We start from the raw sequence: 18,413 nt of genomic DNA, 5'->3' as shown, positions 1-18,413 counted from the left end.
TTGCAATGGCGGGCACCCCACAAGCAGGAGAGCCCGCCTACTACTTCCAAAACACAGTTTATATACTTTTTGATGACAGGATCCTCCCCTGTTTCCCCACTGAGTGGGTAATCCAGGTTCACAATCTATCCAGTGCTTCACAGACTCTTTGAGGTGGTAATGTTTCTTACACAGTGATTTCTGCCTGATTGTTAAAGGAGTCTGGTTGTCTGCATTTTACAAGGTTGTCTGTTGAGCTTTCTTATCACTGTAAGCATATCTCAGTACCACATTCCTTCCCTCCAAACAATGTAACTCTGCAAAAACAACAGTGTTATTCCCACAATTCCCCCCTTTTCTTCTTTAAAAATTGTTGATTTTTGCAAAACTTTTCTCTAAGGTGTAATTTGGTAGATATTTTCCTCTTCTTCACTTTCTTTGCTTTCCATCTCCTCATTATCACCTTATCTGAGTAAGGTGGTGGCTCCATGGTCATTTGTTTCAATAGTGCAGTTTCAATTAACCCCTGTACTAGTCCTCTTACACAGGGGATAATGCAGCAACCAATGGCTGTCAAAACTCCTACAACTACGATCAAGGATATAAATACAGACACTACCACCCCTTTCCATTTACCAAACCAAGATTCCAACCGTCTGGTGGTGGAAGTGTCTGTTCCTAAGTTTTCTGCCAATTCACTGGCAAGGGTGGTAAGCCCTTGCAATGCTCTAGTTACTGTGCCATCCGGGCAGTATTGTTGGGTATAAAAGTGCAACAATGGTTGCTCAGTATCAAACACACACCTCCTTTCTCCACGAGCATCATATCTAATGCTATCCTGTTTTCCCAAGCCATTTTGCTGGTGGCATCTAGTTGTTCAGCGATTCCTCTTATCGCATCCCTGGTATAATTGATGAATCTCTGCTGATTATAATAGATATAATTAATCCAATCCACATTCTTATTGATTGTTACCCACCAGAACAGTGACTCAAACCCTGCAGCAATTTGACTCCTGGCTTTCTGTTCATCAGGAACTCCTCTAGGTACCCCAATAGAATCTATGTATACTCTGTCATCAAATGATATTCCTAAGCCTCTTTTACTTCTTCTGGGTATTTGTGATGTTTCTCTTTCAAATGCCAGGGTGAAGGGTATAGCTAATTGAACAAGTGCACAAGTGCCTCCCCAATTAGATGGTAGGGTGGACCGTAAGATCTTCCCTCCACAGTACCACCAGAGATCTGCCCTGGGGATCTCAAGTCTTGCACAGTTTCCCATCAAGTCCTTGGTAGCATTCAAGGTCCTCGTGCACAAGGCAAATTCTCCCAGATGCCGGGTAGCACTCACACCCTGCCGTGAGAGGCAAGATGTATGGTTACCTATAGCTGTGGAGAATACAGGGGGAGCTCTGATATTGCTATCATGCAAGGAAGGGAATAGCAAAGAGAGAGACTTACAGGCCTCACTTCCCCAGGCAGTCTTCTCTTGGTACAATGCAATCATACATCGCATCCCTTGGGAGTCTTTGGTCCACCCCCATGGGAAGGGCACTATCTGGGCAATCGGTCATCCCGAGGCACAAGCGTAGCAGTAGCTACGGTTGAGACTCTGGATGGTATATTTGACCCATTCTGTCCAGGCATTCACATCCCCATACCCTGTTTGAATCTCAAATGTTTGAACTGCCACATTTCAGAGGGCCTCCTGTTTTCTCTCCTGTTTTCTCCTTGAGTTTCTCCCTTTCTCTGATGGCAATAGAGGATTGTTTCCATACAGCTATTCTCAATCTGGCTGTTGGGTCTCTCCCAGTTATTTGCAAATCTGCACAAGCTAACACCTCACAAGCATCAAACGTGACGGATTGTGGTACATAACCCTCTGTCACAGTCACCCATATTTTGATGGGGTATCCCATTTTTGCTATTATCTGGTCATGCCTTTTCCAAGTTGCCAATTGACCGAGGCCTTCTCTGAGGCCTAGAATCACTAAAAACAAAACTAGTAATTGATTCTTCCCTGTCATTATTTTTAACCCTTAGGTTTCCAAATAATTATCAATGCAAAGAATAAGATGCACACTACTACTATAACAACCCCCCCTTGGTAGCACTGCAGTTCGCTATAGGTCTGTCCTTTCTCTCAATCACAAGTCACACTCGTTAGTTACCTGTGAAAATAAAAGGTTAGTTTACAATTGTAAGCTCTTTTTTCTCTTTGATTTCAACTTCCAACAAGTCTTTTGTAGGAACAGCTTCCCAGGTACTAGGGTCGATGGATGCCTTCACTCGAGTATAGTGAGTCCAACCTTTTTCCGCAGTTCTTACGGTTGTTTCAGTGGTTAGTAATTGTCCTTCCCATTCAGGCCGGAGTTGACTCTTTCCAGGTCCGAATCAGGACCCGGTTTCCTGGATGATGGTGGTGAATGGGGAATTCCAAAGGTGGGGTTTGAGCCAACAACCCACAGGTCCTGAGAAATGACAAAGAAGAGGACAACCCCAGAATACAGTTCTTAAGAAAACTCTCTTGTTTTGAATTGTGGTATCTCATCCCTTCTGCCCAGATAGGGCAATCCAAACAGCATCTCATATGGTGAAATTCCTATATCCTTTCTTGGTGCTGTTTGAACCTGTAGGAGTAAGCATTTTACCCAAGGAAGTTGGGTTTCTAACACTAGTTTAGTTATTTGCTTCTTTAGTGTCTGATTCATTCCCTCCACCTTCCCAGAAGAGGAGGGGTGCCAGGGGCTGTGAAAATCCCACTCAAAAAGTCAAGTAAACAGCGCTGGGTGCGCGGGGAGTCTACACTCTACCAACACGCACACATAACCGTTGAACTTTCTAAGCACATATAGAATGTTGCTTTTACATATTCATAAGAAACCCAAGTACACCTATACATATGTACAATCAGAAAAGGTATCAACTGAAACATAAACATGGCAAAGATTTCCGAATTCTGGCTAGTGTTTAACAAACAATCCTTTAAGTCTATTACTAATAATGTCCATGATTGGGGGAGCATAGTTGGAGTTGGTAATCCTGGTTGAAGTGCTCCCATATCTTCCACAAAATCATTAATTTCTCTCAGATCATATAACAGTCTCCATTTTCCATTCCTTTTCTTGATTACAAACACTGGAGAATTCCAGGGCTGGTGGTGGGAACAATATGTCTTGCTTTAAGTTGTGTGCAAAGGGCAGTTGTGTGCGCGGGTCCACTTCTCTCAACTCGAGCTTCTTCCCAGCTCCGGTGTGCCTATTTCCAGCAACTTTCAGTACGAGCTTCTCTGAGCAGTTTGCTGAGTTTGGCCGAACCTATCTTCATGAGGCGATCAAAGTGCCTGTTCCCGTCCTGGTCCCTGTCCTGCTAGCCTGTTCCTATTCATTCCTTCTTTCTGCTTCTTTATTGATGACAGAACTTCATCACATCGTGTTGCCTTTTTTTTTTTTTTTTTTTTATCTTGAGGGCAGGCTCCCCTCTTATCCCCTTCTCTCCACAGCAGTTCTTTTCAAAAGCAACTTTTCATTGGTCAAACAACTTTGCATATAACAACAACGGCAAACACCCAGCAACTTCCCTGCCTTAATGGCTGGAGAACAAGCAACCGGAGACTGCATGGAGTCTCCTGAATCACCCTTCTTTGTTCCCTCTAAACTCTTTTATATTCCTGATGGCCTCATCCTTAAGAGTCTGATGTTATCACCAACCATGGGGCCCCCATGGCCACACTGCCAAATCTCCCCCTTCTTTATTAACATCAACCATTTTCTCAACACAAATTACCACTCCATATATAATATTATCTTGGTCTGTGCACAGAGTTACCGGATCGATTCTTAAAACCCGGAGTGCCTACCTTCTTCCTTTCCCCACTACCTCACAGATCCTGCCTCTTTAATCAGTCTCAGGCCCTCTGTCAGCTCTCTGCAGAACCACCACCGTGGATGCACAGGACCGCTGAAATCAGCGGGGCATGCCTTCCTGCTGCTGCGGCGGTGGGGCTCCTCAGTAGGTGACTGGATCCCGGACGAGCCCCCAAATTGTGAGAAACACTCCGTAGCCAATAACTTAGGCTCAGGCGAGGATCTCAGTGAAATAGTCATTTATTCGCAATTGCAATGGCAGGAACCCCACAAGCAGGAGAGCGCACCGACTGGTTCCAAAACACAGTTTATATACTTTTTGATGACAGGGTAATCAAATCATTACCCATTGACTGGGTAATCCAGGTTCACAATCTGTCTGATGCTTCACAGACAATGCATGGCCTTCAGTTCCCGGCCTGTTAAATCTCAAATTTCTTTTGATGTTTTTACTGCTTGAAGGGGTAATGTTTCTTCACTTATCTGACTTGACTCAACACCGTGATTTTCACCTAATTGTCCTAAGGAGTCTGGTTGTCTGCATTTTACAAGGTCGCCTGCTAAGCTTTCTTATCACTGTAAGCATACCTCAGTACCACATTCCTTCTCTCCAAACAATGTAACTCTGCAAAAACAACATTTCTATTCCCACAGCCCTCTGCTACCAAAACCTTGCCACGTAAACCTACTACAGCAGGTAATTTCCATTGTATATCTGGGAAGTCAGAGCTAAGAAACAGTTGTTGAAGACACCAGGAAGACTTGAAAGTGAGACTCTCAACACAGTAAAGAAACAACATCGAGCAATAGCCCAGATTCCTGGTTCTGTAAACTGGGTGGGATTGTTGAACAGCTAGGAGTGCTGCATTAGCAGTGTGTGGTGGCACATTAAGGAGAAGCTCACCAATTGTGAAATAGGGTAAGAAAAGAGGCAGCTAAAGGTGGCTCACTGACTAGTGCTGCATTCTGTTAAACTGAACACACCAGAATAATGATAGTAAGTAATTGTCTTCACTCAAATGTCTAATAAATTCACTTTCTGGTAGGATGAAGAAGAGTCACTGAATGAAGTGGGTTATGATGACATTGGTGGCTGCCGGAAGCAGCTGGCTCAGATCAAAGAGATGGTGGAACTTCCCCTCCGACACCCTGCACTCTTCAAGGCCATAGGGGTGAAGGTAAGCACTTTGCCTTTGCTGTTGACTTTGATGTAGGAGGTTTATGACTTATTGGAGGTGAATAAGTAACTTTTTTTTTAGTGCTGGTATTAGGAGACTATTTCCTTATGTTTTAGGCACAGATTAAAATGCTGGTACTTTTAAAGCAGAGTGATGCTTTGATCATCACTGTCAGTTACTGGCAAGGTTTTTGTTTGTGTGTCATGTAAAGTAGTCAGGGTGTTGATGGTTGGATGGCAGCTGTTGCATGAGCGTGCATCACAGTTTTGGACTGGATTTATCCAATGCTTGGAATTCACTGTGAAGCTACTCAGGCGCTCAGATACTAGCTTTCCACCTAAATCCCTTGCCTCTGTCCTCAGCCTCCACGTGGCATCCTGCTGTATGGTCCTCCTGGCACTGGTAAAACGCTGATTGCCCGAGCGGTGGCCAATGAAACTGGGGCCTTCTTCTTCCTGATCAATGGTAAGCTTGGTGTCTGCTTTGGACCCAGAACTGTGTGGTCATTCTTCCACATAATGGTAGCGAATGGTTTAGATAAGGTCACCTTATAGCCACCTTTGTGTCCTTGACATCCTTTCTTACCTCTTTCAAGTGCCCCACTGAGGACACGTAGAGGCCATTTGTGTGGAAGCATCTGTCATAGTGGCACTGTCCTTCAACTTGATTGTTTTGTAGCAGTGGTTGAAAAACAGTTTTGTGATGCAGGAATCACAGAATTGAAGGGACCTCAATGAAATATCAGTGAAAGATCACTGGGTCCAACCCCCCTGCCAAAGCAGGCTTCTTAGAGCAGGCTGCCCAGGTAGGCGTCCAGATGGGCCTTAAATATCTCCAGAGAAGGTGTGGTGTAATTGCCTGAAGTAACTAGGGAAATAAAACTAACATTCTCATTTTAAAGAAAATGTACAGCATTGAAGAGGCTTTCAGGGTAGGGCATAGCTGCATTACCTGAGCGTTCCCTGGGCTCCCAACCTTAGATGCTATTGTGCTGGGGAAACTTGGTGTGCTAGCCCTAAGGAACAGCACAGAGCGTGGAGTGGAGTGGAGACACCACGGCTAGGCTCTGTGACCAGGTGGGGACTCGATTGTTCTTGTGCACACCGAGACCGATAAGCTGCACTTTTTGCTACCCTGAGCCAAAGACCTGTCATGTTTTGACAAATGCTGTACCCTAGTGTACTTTTTGCTCATTATAATATCATTATAATACCAAAACACACCTCCATCCCAAAAGCTACCCACCTCCAAGGTGCGACCACCCCTCACCGAGCATGTGCCCTGAATTTCTCGGAGCCTACTACTTTAAATGGAGACGGGAGAACTTTACACCAATCATAACTAAGATATGCTTGACTAGAGTCACTCAAGCTCCACCTAAAAGATAGAAAATAATATAAATTGGCCCAAGAGAGAGGGGATGTCAGGGGAGATACCATCGTCAGGGGAGATACCATCCCGAGGAAATACAACATCCTTAGGACCTCCTGACTCCTGGGATCAGTCGACGGGCTGAGCCTCTCTTCCCCCCCCATTGGGACGCCTTTGGGTGAGATCTGAATACTTGCTTATAAATCTCTATAGAGTCTTTGATCCTTTCAACGCGTTTATTTCTAGGCTGCACACCTGTAACACCTGTGTATTTCATGCATACTAGCTTGCTTTTGCAGACAGTCACTATTGCCGGCAATCCAAAGAACCTGGTTATCTGTTGCTGTAATAAATCACACTTGATTGCATTGTTATAGCTCTCATTAAGTGCAACTAGGGTGAGGGTGGTTATACGTTATTGGTGAATCCGTGAGCGTGATAGTTCAGTGTTCTGAATCCAACCAGACCCCAGACGGTGAATGCGTTATTGGTGCAATCTGTGATTGTGATAGTTCAGTACCCTGAATCCAACTGGGCCCGTAACCGTTAATCAGCTACACCCCTTAACGCGACAGAAGGAGACTCCACAACCTCCCTGGGCAGCCTGTTCCAGTCACCCTCACCGTGAAGAAGTTCTTTTGCATGTTGGTACAGAACTTCCTGGACTCCACCTTGTGGACATTGCCCCTTGTCCTGTCCCCACAAACCACTGAGAAGAGGTTGGCCAAATCCCTCTGCCTCCCACACCTCAGGTATTTATTCACATTGATGAGATCCCCTCTCAGTCTTCTTTTCTCCAGGCTGAACAGACCCAGGTCTCTCAGCCTTTCTTCATAGAGAAGATGCTCCAGGCCCCGTATCATCTTTGTGGCCCTCTGCTGGACTCTTTCCAGGAGATCCCTGTCTTTTCTGTACCGGGGAGCCCAGAACTGGACACAGTACCCCAGGTGAGGCCTGACCAGGGCAGAGTAGAGGGGGAGGATCACCTCCCTTGACCTGCTGGCCATGCTCTTTTTAATGCATGCCAGGATGCCATTGGCCTTCTTGGCCACCAGGGCACAGTGCTGGCTCATGGTCAACCTGTTGTCCACCAGGACCCCCAGGTCCTTCTCCTCAGAGCTCCTCTCCAGCAGGTCGTCCCCCAGCCTGTACTGATAGATGCGGTTGTTCCTTCCCAGGTGCAGGACTCTACACTTGCTCTTGTTAAACCTCATTTGGTTTCTTCCTGACCAGCTCTCCAGCTGGTCCAGGTCTCGCTGAATGGCAGCACAGCCTTCTGGCATGTCGGCCACTCCTCCCAGCTTTGTGTCATCAGCGTACTTGCTGAGGGCGGACACTATTCCCTCATCAAGGTCGTCGATGAAGATGTTGAACAAGACCGGACCCAGCACCGACCCCTGGGGAACACCGCTAGTCACAGGTCTCCAGCCAGACTCCACGCTGCCACAAACTCTGCACCGCCGATCACCACCCTCTGAGCTCGGCCAGTCAGCCAGTTCTCAACCCACCTCACTGTCCACTCCTCTATCCCACACTTTCTCAGCTTTGCTATCAGGATGTCATGGGAGACAGTATCGAAAGCCTTGCTAAAGTCAAGGTAGATGACATCCACTGCTCTCCCCTCATCTACCCAGCTGGTGATGCCATCATAGAAGAAAATGAGGTTGGTCGAGCACGACTTCCCCTTGGTGAATCCATGCTGACTACTCCTCATAACCTTCTTCTCTTCCACTTGCTTGGAGATGGCATCCAGAACAAGCTGTTCCAACACCTTTCCAGGGACAGAGGTGAGACTGGCCTGTAGTTTCCCAGATCCTCCTCCTTGCCCTTCTTGAAGACCGGAGTGACACTGGCTATCCTCCAGCCTTCAGGCACCTCTCCTGTTCTCCAGGACCTTTCAAAGATGATAGAGAGCGGTTCAGCAATCACCTCTGCCAACACCCTTAGCACACGTGGATGCATCCCATCGGAACCCATGGATTTGTGTGCGTTGAGCCCACTCAGACACTCCCGAACCACTCCCCCCACAAGGGGGGAGATCTCCACTTCCCAGACTCTTTCTCCTTCCTCCAGGGTCGAGGAGTCCCGGGAGGGGGAGTCCTTGAAGCAAAGACTGAAGCAAAGAAAGCATTCACTATCTCCACCTTCTCGGCGTATTCCGTTACCAGGACACCCCCCTCGTTCAGCAAGGGACCCACATTATCCCTAGTCTTCCTTTTACTGTTTACATACTTAAGAAAACCACCTTCTTATTATCTTTTATCTCTTTTGCAAGCCTCATCTCTAGGTGGGCTTTAGCCTTCCTTGCCACATCCCTGCAGGCCCTGACAACACATCTATACTCCTCCCAAGAGGACAGGCCCTTTTTTCACATTTCATAGTCCTTCCTCTTCCTTTTGATCTTATCGATGAGCTCCTTGCTCATCCACGCAGGTTTCCTGCCCTCTTCCCCGATTTCCTACTCTTTGGGATGCACCGATCCTGAGCTTGGAAGAAGTGCTGCTTAAATGTTGCCCAGCTCTCACATGCACCCTTGCCTTCTAGCAACCTAGCCCATGAGATACTCCCAAGCAGGTCCCGGAAGAGGTCAAAGTTAGTAGTGTGTAGTGGCACATTACGGAGAAGCTCACCAAGTGTGAAATAGGGTAAGAAAAGAGGCAGCTAAAGGTGTCTCACTGACTAGTACTTCATTCTGTTAAACTGAACACACCAGAATAATGATAGTAAGTAATTCTGCATTCTGTTCTTGCCTGTTCAGCTGCAAATTTAGTGAACTTGGTTGAAAGTGTTTGCTTTGGCTTGAAATATACTCTCAGCTAAATGTTGTACTTAAAAAAATCACCTGCATGCCTTGAGGCTAGCTGTGTCTCTTTGGGGTGCCACAGTGCTGCTGTTTTTCAGGTCCTGAGATCATGAGCAAGCTGGCTGGTGAGTCTGAGAGCAACCTGAGGAAAGCATTTGAAGAAGCTGAAAAGAATGCTCCTGCCATCATCTTCATTGATGAACTGGATGCCATTGCTCCTAAGAGAGAGAAGGTAAATATAGCCTGTAGGAGGTAATGAAGTGTCTGTACACCCTTTTTGGTGGCAGCTGGCATGAATCTGCCTGAGTACAGGGTAAAGCAGCAGTTAATGCTTGAACTCAGGCATGAGAAGAATCATAGACAGTTCACAATGTTTGTTAGCAGCTTGTGTCTCTAATGTCCAGCTCCTGTGCTGTAGAGCTTTTAGTCTAATAATTGTTTTGTCTCTTTGTAGACACATGGAGAGGTGGAACGTCGTATAGTGTCTCAGCTGTTGACTCTTATGGATGGACTGAAACAGAGAGCACATGTGATCGTTATGGCAGCTACCAACAGACCTAACAGCATTGACCCAGCACTCAGGCGATTTGGTAACCAGGATTGTCAGCTGTTTTCTGTATCACTGTGGTGGTTTTACCCTGCTATGCAGCTGAATTCCTCCACAACCGCTCTCTCACCCCTCCTCAAAGGAAAAGGGAGAGAAAATATGATGGAAAGGGCTCAAGGGTTGAGATAAGGACAGGGAGATCACTCACCAATTATCATTATGGGCAAAACAGACTCGGCATAGGGAGATTAATGTAATTTATTGCCTATCATTTGCAGACAAACACTGTGGGAAACTAAAAAGTGGGAAACTAGAAGCAAACTAGAAATACTGTACCCCCCATATCCACCCTCTTCTGTGTCCTCCCCTGAACATTTTTTTTCCCATTTTAAAATATGCTCTCCAAAAGGTACAAATAACATCACTTATTGAACTTGGTTCAGTTCTGGCCAGCAGTGGGTCCCTTTCTGAGTATCTGGAGCTGGCTCCTCTCTGCCATGGGGCAGCTGCTGGGCTCTGCTCACAGAGGCCACCTCTGCAGCCCCCCTGCTACCAAGCCCATGCCATGTAAACCCGATACAATCAGATGCTTTGTTACAGACTATACTTTGGGGGCCTTGTAAAGATTGAGTCACATGTCTTACACATGTAAGACGTGTAAATACACGTCTTCTGTGTATTTCATAGACTATTGATTTGTGTCTAGCTGCTGCTTTGTAATTAATTTCTAGGCTTCTGGCCTTTGAAATAATTTTCTGTCTTATTAGGTTAGAACTTGTAGAAAGAACAAAATACTTTGAAATCACGTGGTAGTCTCTATTAGGTGAGGCTAGCTCAGGACACACTGAAGGAGTAAATGGCTGCTTGAGGGGATGTGTGTGCCTCAGGTTGTAGAAGAATTGTCTGACTTCCCTTTTTTTAATGAGGAGTCTGGTAGTTTCCAAGCTCCATGTTTTAAAAACTCTACAGTGTGAATGAATGTCTGGTGTATGAGCAGTTGGTAAAGTGTGTAACGGCAAACCTGTCAAGCTTGCAGGAGAAAAGAGCATCTTTAGTGTATAGAGGCATGACTAGAGGCAAATGATAGGTGTATGTACCTTAGTTAATATCACAGTAATATATAGGTTTCCTGCCTCCCCAGATAATGGGGCATTTTTTTTCTTTCACCACCTGGCTTTTGCTATGATGATTACTGTAGGAAGTTCTAAAAAACTAAATCTGTCTCTCAGAATTCGCATACTCTTATGCTGAGGACACAAAGGTGGAAGTAAACAAAAATGCCTCATGGTATGTTGGTTAGGGGAAGTATCCTTTCCTACAAATGAAGCTTGGAAAACGTTGCTAAACCAGTAGTACTCTGCTTTTTGTAGTCTTGAAGTCTAGTTAATACAGTAGTTCCACTTTTCCTAAATGGCTAAGGCCTTTCTTCCTTTCTGACTCTGCAACTATGCTGATACATGCTGTAGAGAAACCCAAAACTCTTAGCATTTTCTGAAATTATGTGTGTGTGGCTTGTCATTATGTTGTTCAGTCAGAGGAAGACAGCAACTGCAGCTTCTTTGGTTTGCAGAATCAGCAGCTCAACATATGTTTTGTACTTCCCAGGTCGTTTTGACAGAGAGGTAGATATCGGTATCCCAGATGCAACTGGGCGCCTGGAGATCCTGCAGATCCACACAAAAAATATGAAACTTGCTGATGATGTGGATCTGGAACAGGTGAGCAAAATGCTGTTGGGAAAGCTTCTCTCTGCAGGCTAACATTAGCTGATGCTGTGTTTTGTAGTGGCAGAGTTGTTATGGCTTTGATCGTGTAAATGTAGTTGCTCATTTAGGACAGTGTGAAAGTGGGTGAACATGTGATCTCTGGGCTTCCTTCCAACTAGTTTACCAATGACCAAAAATCCTTGCTCACTAGCTAAAAGTGGCATGGTTAATATTATGATACAAGTGTGTATCAGTCCAGTCTGCACATGCCTTGCCACTGTCCTGGGTAACTCCAATCTTGGGTTATCTTTCTGTGTTGTGCCATCTGAATTCCAGTTGCAACTTTGATCTCAAGTGGGAGGTGGAACAGCAGTGTCTCTGCCTGTTAAATATGTGGTGGCACTCGTCTCTTGAACCCACAGTGGAACACTGATGTTTATGTCCTCCAAAGTTTCATTGCACCTCCGAGTGAGTCACCAGATCATGCAGAGTGCTTGCTTGTGTCCCTGTGAGTCATAGTCAGTGCTTTGCTTTCAGGTGGCAAACGAGACCCATGGACATGTTGGTGCTGACTTGGCTGCTCTTTGCTCAGAAGCTGCTCTTCAGGCTATCAGAAAGAAGATGGATCTCATAGACCTAGAAGATGAAACCATCGATGCTGAAGTGATGAACTCACTGGCTGTGACCATGGATGACTTCAGGGTAATGCAAGAGTGCCCCTCTTTTAGGTGCAATGTCTAATTGTTTATCTGAAGCATGTGAGCACGACATGATAGCATTGTTTAATGACGTTTCTTCTAACGATAGTGGGCTCTGAGCCAGAGCAACCCTTCTGCTCTTCGGGAGACTGTGGTGGAGGTGCCACAAGTTACCTGGGAAGATATTGGTGGTCTAGAAGATGTAAAGAGAGAACTCCAGGAGCTTGTACAGGTAAGCATTTCCAGCTGATTTTTTGCCTAGCTTAAGTAATAATTATGGTGGTAAAATCCAGAACCTCTTCATATTCCTGTTTGGACTGTGAACAGGGTAAATGCAGTTTTTATTATAACTGTTTGTAATGGACTGAAAATACCACGGTGTTCCATCTTAGTGAACATAGGGAGAGGAAGGTGCTAGGAAGCAGCATCAGACTTTCCTTAGTTGAGTGAGTGTATGATGATATCTTTCATGTGTCTTGTGCTTAATGCAGAAATGCAGTAGTTCTGCCTCTCATAAGTGGAAGTCAGCAAAGCAATGGGACCAATGCTGAGAATTCTGTTACATGGTGGCTTTATCTGCCAGAAGGTAAACAAAGATTCTCATGCAGTGAGCTTCCAAAGGGCTTTTTATTGATGTTACCATCAGGACAGGTGAAAAAAGATTGAGAAGCATTCTGTGAAGGGAGACAAAAAGTCATGAATGTCTGGAAACTTCTGGTGTCTGCATCGAGATGGTTTCTTTCTGATACATCCCTGCTCTCAGTTGTCACTATAGAGGCAATGTGTCTGTGAGTTAAAAATAAATAAATAGAAGTCTAATTTTCTGGTGTTAAACCATCACCTAGCTCTGACCTTGCTGCTGAGGATAAATGCTCACATCAGACACCTTGTGTGTCTCTGGAGGGCAGAGCTGACTAGGTTGGATAATGAGCTGTTCCCTTTTGCTTCTGCAGGGCAGAACGAAGCTGGGGTTAAGTGTGCTGGAAAACTACCCAAACTGGTGCTTAGTTCTTAGGGATAAATAGGCTTTTTAGGGCAGCTTTGCAATTGAGCTGTGGTGATTTTCAAACCAGTCCCCAGTTAAAAACTCTAGTGGCCTTGAGCAGGCAGAAACTTGCGTTTAACTCACTAGAAATCTAAGATACTGTTTGTGGTGGGGCAAGGCACAGGCCTGCTCATCACAAGAATTTTTTGTTGTTCTCCTGTAGTATCCTGTGGAGCACCCGGACAAGTTCCTCAAATTTGGCATGACTCCATCAAAGGGAGTTCTGTTCTATGGGCCACCTGGTTGTGGTAAGACACTTCTGGCCAAAGCCATTGCCAATGAATGCCAGGCAAACTTCATTTCCATCAAGGGCCCAGAATTGCTCACCATGTGGTTTGGAGAGTCTGAAGCCAACGTGCGTGAGATCTTTGACAAGGTAAGTGTTTCTTCTGCTCCCTGTGCTACGTTTGTGCTGAGATGCTCCCAGAACATCATCTCCACTGTGTCTGTCTTACTGGCCCAGTTCTTATTTGTGTATTTTTTTTGTGTTTTCTTCACTTGCACTGTGAGCAGGGGCTGCTTTCCTGATGTTAGGGAATTAATCCTGTTTGGGAACATAGCTATTTACATGTTCTTTCTCCCATTACAGTTTGCATCTTTTGTTACAGAATGATACATGTGCTAGGGCCTTAGCCATGAGGCTGACATTAGAGTGACATAAATACCCTCAATATACCTTGAAAACTTACTTTGACACCTCATTAGCTATTACCTTCTATAGATTTTCAAAACATCCTACAGGGTCTTGTCCTGCAATATGCATGGCATAGAAAGGAGTTCCCCTCCTGCTGCCCAGTTCCCTGTAGATAGTGTCACCTCCTGTCCCACGTAGGGATTACCATGGGAATCCTCACTGTTGTAGTCAGGGAAGCTGCTGAAAGAGCAAAGCAGGAAGGAGAATGAGAGAGGAAAATGTAGGTCGGGAAGGAAGGAACCTCAGAGGCCATATGCTCCAACTGTTTGTCCAGAGCAGGAAGATAACTTGGAAGTCTGGTTTGTGTATGTCTCGTGTGTGTTAGTTGATTTGTACATTAGCAACCAAGGATGGAGAATCACAGACCTCTGTGGGCCTGCGTGCTAATGTTTGAATTCTCTGATTGTAAAGAATTTTTTCCTTATTTCTAACTGGAATTTTCTTTGCAGCAGTTTGCACCCATTTTCACTGCGCACCTCAAAGAAGGATCTGACTCCTTTTGCCTGTAATTACCTATTAGGTAGCTGAAGACAGGGACTGGATTTGCCCCTTCTATGTGATACATTGTGACTGTGGATGCCCCAGTGCCTAAATAACCAACTGACATCTCCAGATCTTGCTGGGAGAGTTTGGTCCAGGCAGACTGGTTGTAGCTTTCCCTCTTTGCATTAGAATTACCATACTTCTGCTTGGTCTATGATGCTCTCAGCTTTAGGAAAATTCACCTTGTTACTCAGAATTTAATTGAGGGTTTCTAGAGCAGCTACTCCAAGCTCTCAAGGCAGTAGTGCTCTGGTACTCCTCTGAGCTGCTATAATTTTAGGGTATGCTTAGGGTGAAATCAGTGTGCTCCTCTCCTGGTGTTATTTAACAGGGACTAATTGTTTCTCTTTGCCTTTTGAAGGCCCGCCAAGCAGCCCCTTGTGTGCTCTTCTTTGATGAGCTGGACTCCATTGCAAAGGCTCGAGGTGGCAATATCGGAGATGGCGGCGGTGCTGCAGACCGCGTCATCAACCAGATCCTGACAGAGATGGACGGCATGTCCACCAAGAAGAATGTCTTCATCATCGGTGCCACCAACAGGCCGGATATCATTGACCCAGCCATCTTGCGCCCTGGCCGCCTGGATCAACTCATCTACATCCCCCTGCCTGACGAAAAGTCCCGGGTGGCTATTCTTAAGGCCAACCTGAGGAAATCACCAGTTGCTAAGGTAGGATCCGTGCCGTGACTGCACCTGAGTTGGCTTTGCAGTGAGCTGCACATGCTCCTCACGAGCTGGGGACAGAGAGGAGGGCTGGGGACTGCTCCATGCACTGCAGAACTGTGAAACCTTCCACCCCTGAAGAGTGGAAATAAATGGAAGAGAGATAGGGGGAGGCTCAAGTTCTAAAACAAGGTACCAACGCAACTAGATATCAGTGTGTCAGCACAGCAGGTCTTTGTCATATAGTATAGTTCTGCCTACAGTACAGGAACACCTGTTATGGAATGATGGAGGAGATTCTTGTACTCTGAAAGAAAAATAAATGCAGAAAATGGGGGTGGGAAATGGAAATCGAAGAGGAACCATTGCAGTTAATTGTTGCTGGCTCTTTCATAGGCAAGAGTTCTATGCCTTGCCTGGGAAGTAGGCAATAATGAAACTCATAGGGTTAATCAGAGAAAAGCAAGAAAAGCAGATGTCAAGTGGGTGTGCAAACTTTTTTAGGCCATTTTTACTTTTTAAAGTACTACTGTGAAGGAAAGCTTTAAAGAAGCTTATAGTACTACTCTGTCAGTTGACAGGAAGTAGGAGAGGAGGTTGTTTGTCCTCCCCATCTCCATTTCCAGTCATTTCATTTGACTCCTAATGCTGAGACCTGAGGAAATCACATCTGAAAGTCAGCCTGTTTCTTCTTGAAGGTGAACAGTGCAGAGGCATTTGTAGTTGTGTAGCAGGTTCTTGCTGTGAGTGGGGGGAGTGTGGCCTGCCTTTGTGTGTGGTTAACTTTTACCAGAAACAAGAGCCATTCTAAAATTGGCCAAAATTAAGACAGCACCTTGGTACCGTGGGATCTAAAGGCACTTCTTTGTCACCTGAGAATGCAAGGTGTAAAGGACAGGCCTCTTGTTTTTCCCTAGGATGTTGACCTGGATTTCTTAGCTAAGATGACCAATGGCTTTTCGGGGGCTGACCTGACAGAAATTTGCCAGCGTGCCTGCAAACTGGCCATCCGCGAGTCCATCGAGAGTGAGATCAGGCGAGAGCGTGAGCGACAAACCAACCCTTCTGCCATGGTGAGTGGGGCACTCAGCTTTCACTGCTCATGAGAGAGGCAGCCCACCTCTGCCCGTGGGTGAGGGATGATGCGTTCCTCTCTGTAATCCTCAGATGAGAACGAGTAGGCTTGGCACAGAGCGCTGAGCTGGAGCACTTTCTTTTCTTCTTGTGGGAGGGTGAGGGCCTCCTGTTGTACCTCATCACTGGCATTGCTCAGAGGGCCCCTGCTGCAGCTGTGACTCAGTCTGCTGTAGCATCCCTCTCTAGCCCCTGCCTTGGTGGGTATTGTTGTATCCTGACCCAGAGGGGGGCTGTGGGCAGGTGTCGGGCTGCCCACAGCTCACCTGGGCCCTCTGTCCCACTGCAGGAGGTGGAGGAGGATGACCCGGTTCCTGAGATACGCAGGGATCACTTTGAGGAGGCCATGCGCTTTGCCCGCCGCTCTGTCAGTGACAATGACATCAGGAAATACGAGATGTTTGCACAGACTCTACAGCAGAGCCGTGGCTTTGGCAGTTTCAGGTAACCATGAGGGAGGTAGGGAAGGCAGCGTGGCTCAGCTAGCCCTGGAGCAAAGCACTGAGGGCAGCTTTGCTGTTCTCTGGGTAACAATTCCCTCTTCCACCACGTTTTCTGGTTCCCCCCAGTGTGTACGGCAGCCAGCTGAACACATAGTGGTACAGGCTGTGCTGCAGGTCATTTGTAGCTGCTGTGTTAGTGCTCCTGAAGCCCATCAGCCCTTTTTCCTTTAATGCAAGCAACATCTGGCAGCAGTGTAAGCCTTTGCATCACCTGCCTTAAGGCTTCAGCACATTTCTCCCCTCTTTCCTACTTTGCACCCGGGAGTTGATGTGGAGGGGAGGGGATTGTGCTGAGCTGTGAGGAAGCTTCTGAAGAGCATCTCTTCTCTCCCCTTCTGCACTGCTGCCTGCAGGTTCCCATCAGGAAACCAGGGAGGCGCTGGTCCAAGCCAAGGCACAGGAGGTGGCAGCGGGGGCAATGTGTACAGTGAAGACAATGATGATGATCTCTACGGTTAACTCGCTGTCCTCATTGGACCAAACTCCAAATCAGGCTATGTTGTACAGGGAAAATCCAATGTTCAGTGGACTCTCAGCTTCTTCATTCCTCAGTCAGAACAGTGTAGCTGCACGTCAGACTTTGTACAGGGAATGTTTTCTGTAAACACGAATACAGACCGATGTTCAGTTGGGAGGCAGACAGTGAATTATTAACAAGGAGGGAAACTGACTTAATTTCTGAGAAATTTCTGTTCTAGTTTATATGGCAGAATCAGCAGCTTTAGCAAAGGGTACAATGCTAGCCTGTATTAAAAAATAATAATAATAAAAAAAATCCCACAAAACTCTAGCCAGGCCCCTGGCAATTCCTTTTTGTGGTACTGCCACAGCATCAGCAGCGCTGCATCTGCCGTGTCTCGCTTGCTATGTGAGCACTCCTCAGCTGCCTCTCTTGTCTGTTTTGTACATTTCACTGGAGTGTGTGAGGTTGCTCTTTGTCCGTATGTCTCTTAGCTCATGTTAACAGAAGAAACTGGTCGGGCAATCTCTCTCCTGTGTCATAACTTGGCAGTAAGCATCAAGAGAGCCCTGCTGCCAGCAGCAGGCATCTGGCGTTGCTTCTCTGATGCTGGCCATGAGCCATTGGGTCTCCTGCTGCTTTGACTTCTGTGCAGCAAAGGACTCCTCCAGAAATCCCCCTTTCATCTGCTGTGCCTGAAGGCAGGCATGAGAGGGTTCCTGGGCTATCTCTGGAGCCTGGTGCAGTGTGACCTGAGTGTGGTTTGGGAACAGGAGCTTCCTCTGATGCTGTAGCAACTGTGTTCATCAGGTTTTGCAGAGAGATTCCCCTTTCTGCAAAAACAATTTGTGTGTCCCTGTGGACTTCTGATGAAAGGTTTGGTTGTTTGCTGTCAGCTTGGCCTTTATTGTGCCTTGTACTCGGTAGTCAGGTTTTGATCGTACTCTTGTGTTTTTCCTTCAATTTCTTCTATAGCTTCCTGGCCTGCTCCTAGGTTTATTTTCCCTTCTCTGAACTGAAAGATGTGCTACTGCTGTACTTAGTGTTTCATGAGAGAGAAGCCCTGGGTCTGGCAGCTGGCACCTGTCCTATCCTGGCGTGTGTGCTCATTCACCCATAGCTGGAGCCAGGGCTGCACCTGCTGAAGCAGGTAAATGGCCCAGAGAGCAGAAGGTGCGTGGCCAGCTGCAGTGCAGGGCTGCAGCAGGAAGAGCAGCTGTGAG

At 46.4% G+C, this 18,413-nt stretch overlaps 2 protein-coding genes across 2 annotated transcripts in view; one reads left to right on the top strand and one right to left on the bottom strand.

Moving 5' to 3' along the window:
• The window catches only part of LOC137846794 (transitional endoplasmic reticulum ATPase-like), a 36,773-nt gene extending 19,253 nt beyond the window's left edge, over nucleotides 1-17,520 (top strand). Inside the window, exons 6-17 of the mRNA XM_068664905.1 lie at nucleotides 4,891-5,022; nucleotides 5,385-5,487; nucleotides 9,295-9,428; nucleotides 9,651-9,786; nucleotides 11,349-11,461; nucleotides 11,987-12,151; nucleotides 12,257-12,379; nucleotides 13,356-13,568; nucleotides 14,791-15,099; nucleotides 16,011-16,166; nucleotides 16,517-16,671; nucleotides 17,084-17,520. Of these exons, the coding sequence (XP_068521006.1) occupies nucleotides 4,891-5,022; nucleotides 5,385-5,487; nucleotides 9,295-9,428; nucleotides 9,651-9,786; nucleotides 11,349-11,461; nucleotides 11,987-12,151; nucleotides 12,257-12,379; nucleotides 13,356-13,568; nucleotides 14,791-15,099; nucleotides 16,011-16,166; nucleotides 16,517-16,671; nucleotides 17,084-17,189 (1,845 nt within the window). The 3' untranslated portion in view covers nucleotides 17,190-17,520. The remainder of the gene's footprint in view (nucleotides 1-4,890; nucleotides 5,023-5,384; nucleotides 5,488-9,294; nucleotides 9,429-9,650; nucleotides 9,787-11,348; nucleotides 11,462-11,986; nucleotides 12,152-12,256; nucleotides 12,380-13,355; nucleotides 13,569-14,790; nucleotides 15,100-16,010; nucleotides 16,167-16,516; nucleotides 16,672-17,083) is intronic.
• LOC137846711 (uncharacterized) overlaps nucleotides 1-18,413 on the bottom strand; it is a 420,446-nt gene that overhangs the window by 322,919 nt on the left and 79,114 nt on the right. The window lies entirely within an intron of this gene.

This window comes from Anas acuta, chromosome W (genome assembly GCF_963932015.1).
Source record: "Anas acuta chromosome W, bAnaAcu1.1, whole genome shotgun sequence".
Classification (NCBI taxonomy): Eukaryota; Metazoa; Chordata; class Aves; order Anseriformes; family Anatidae; genus Anas; species Anas acuta.
The sequence above is the reverse complement of the archived record's forward strand: the minus strand, read 5'-3'. Positions and strand labels throughout refer to the sequence as shown.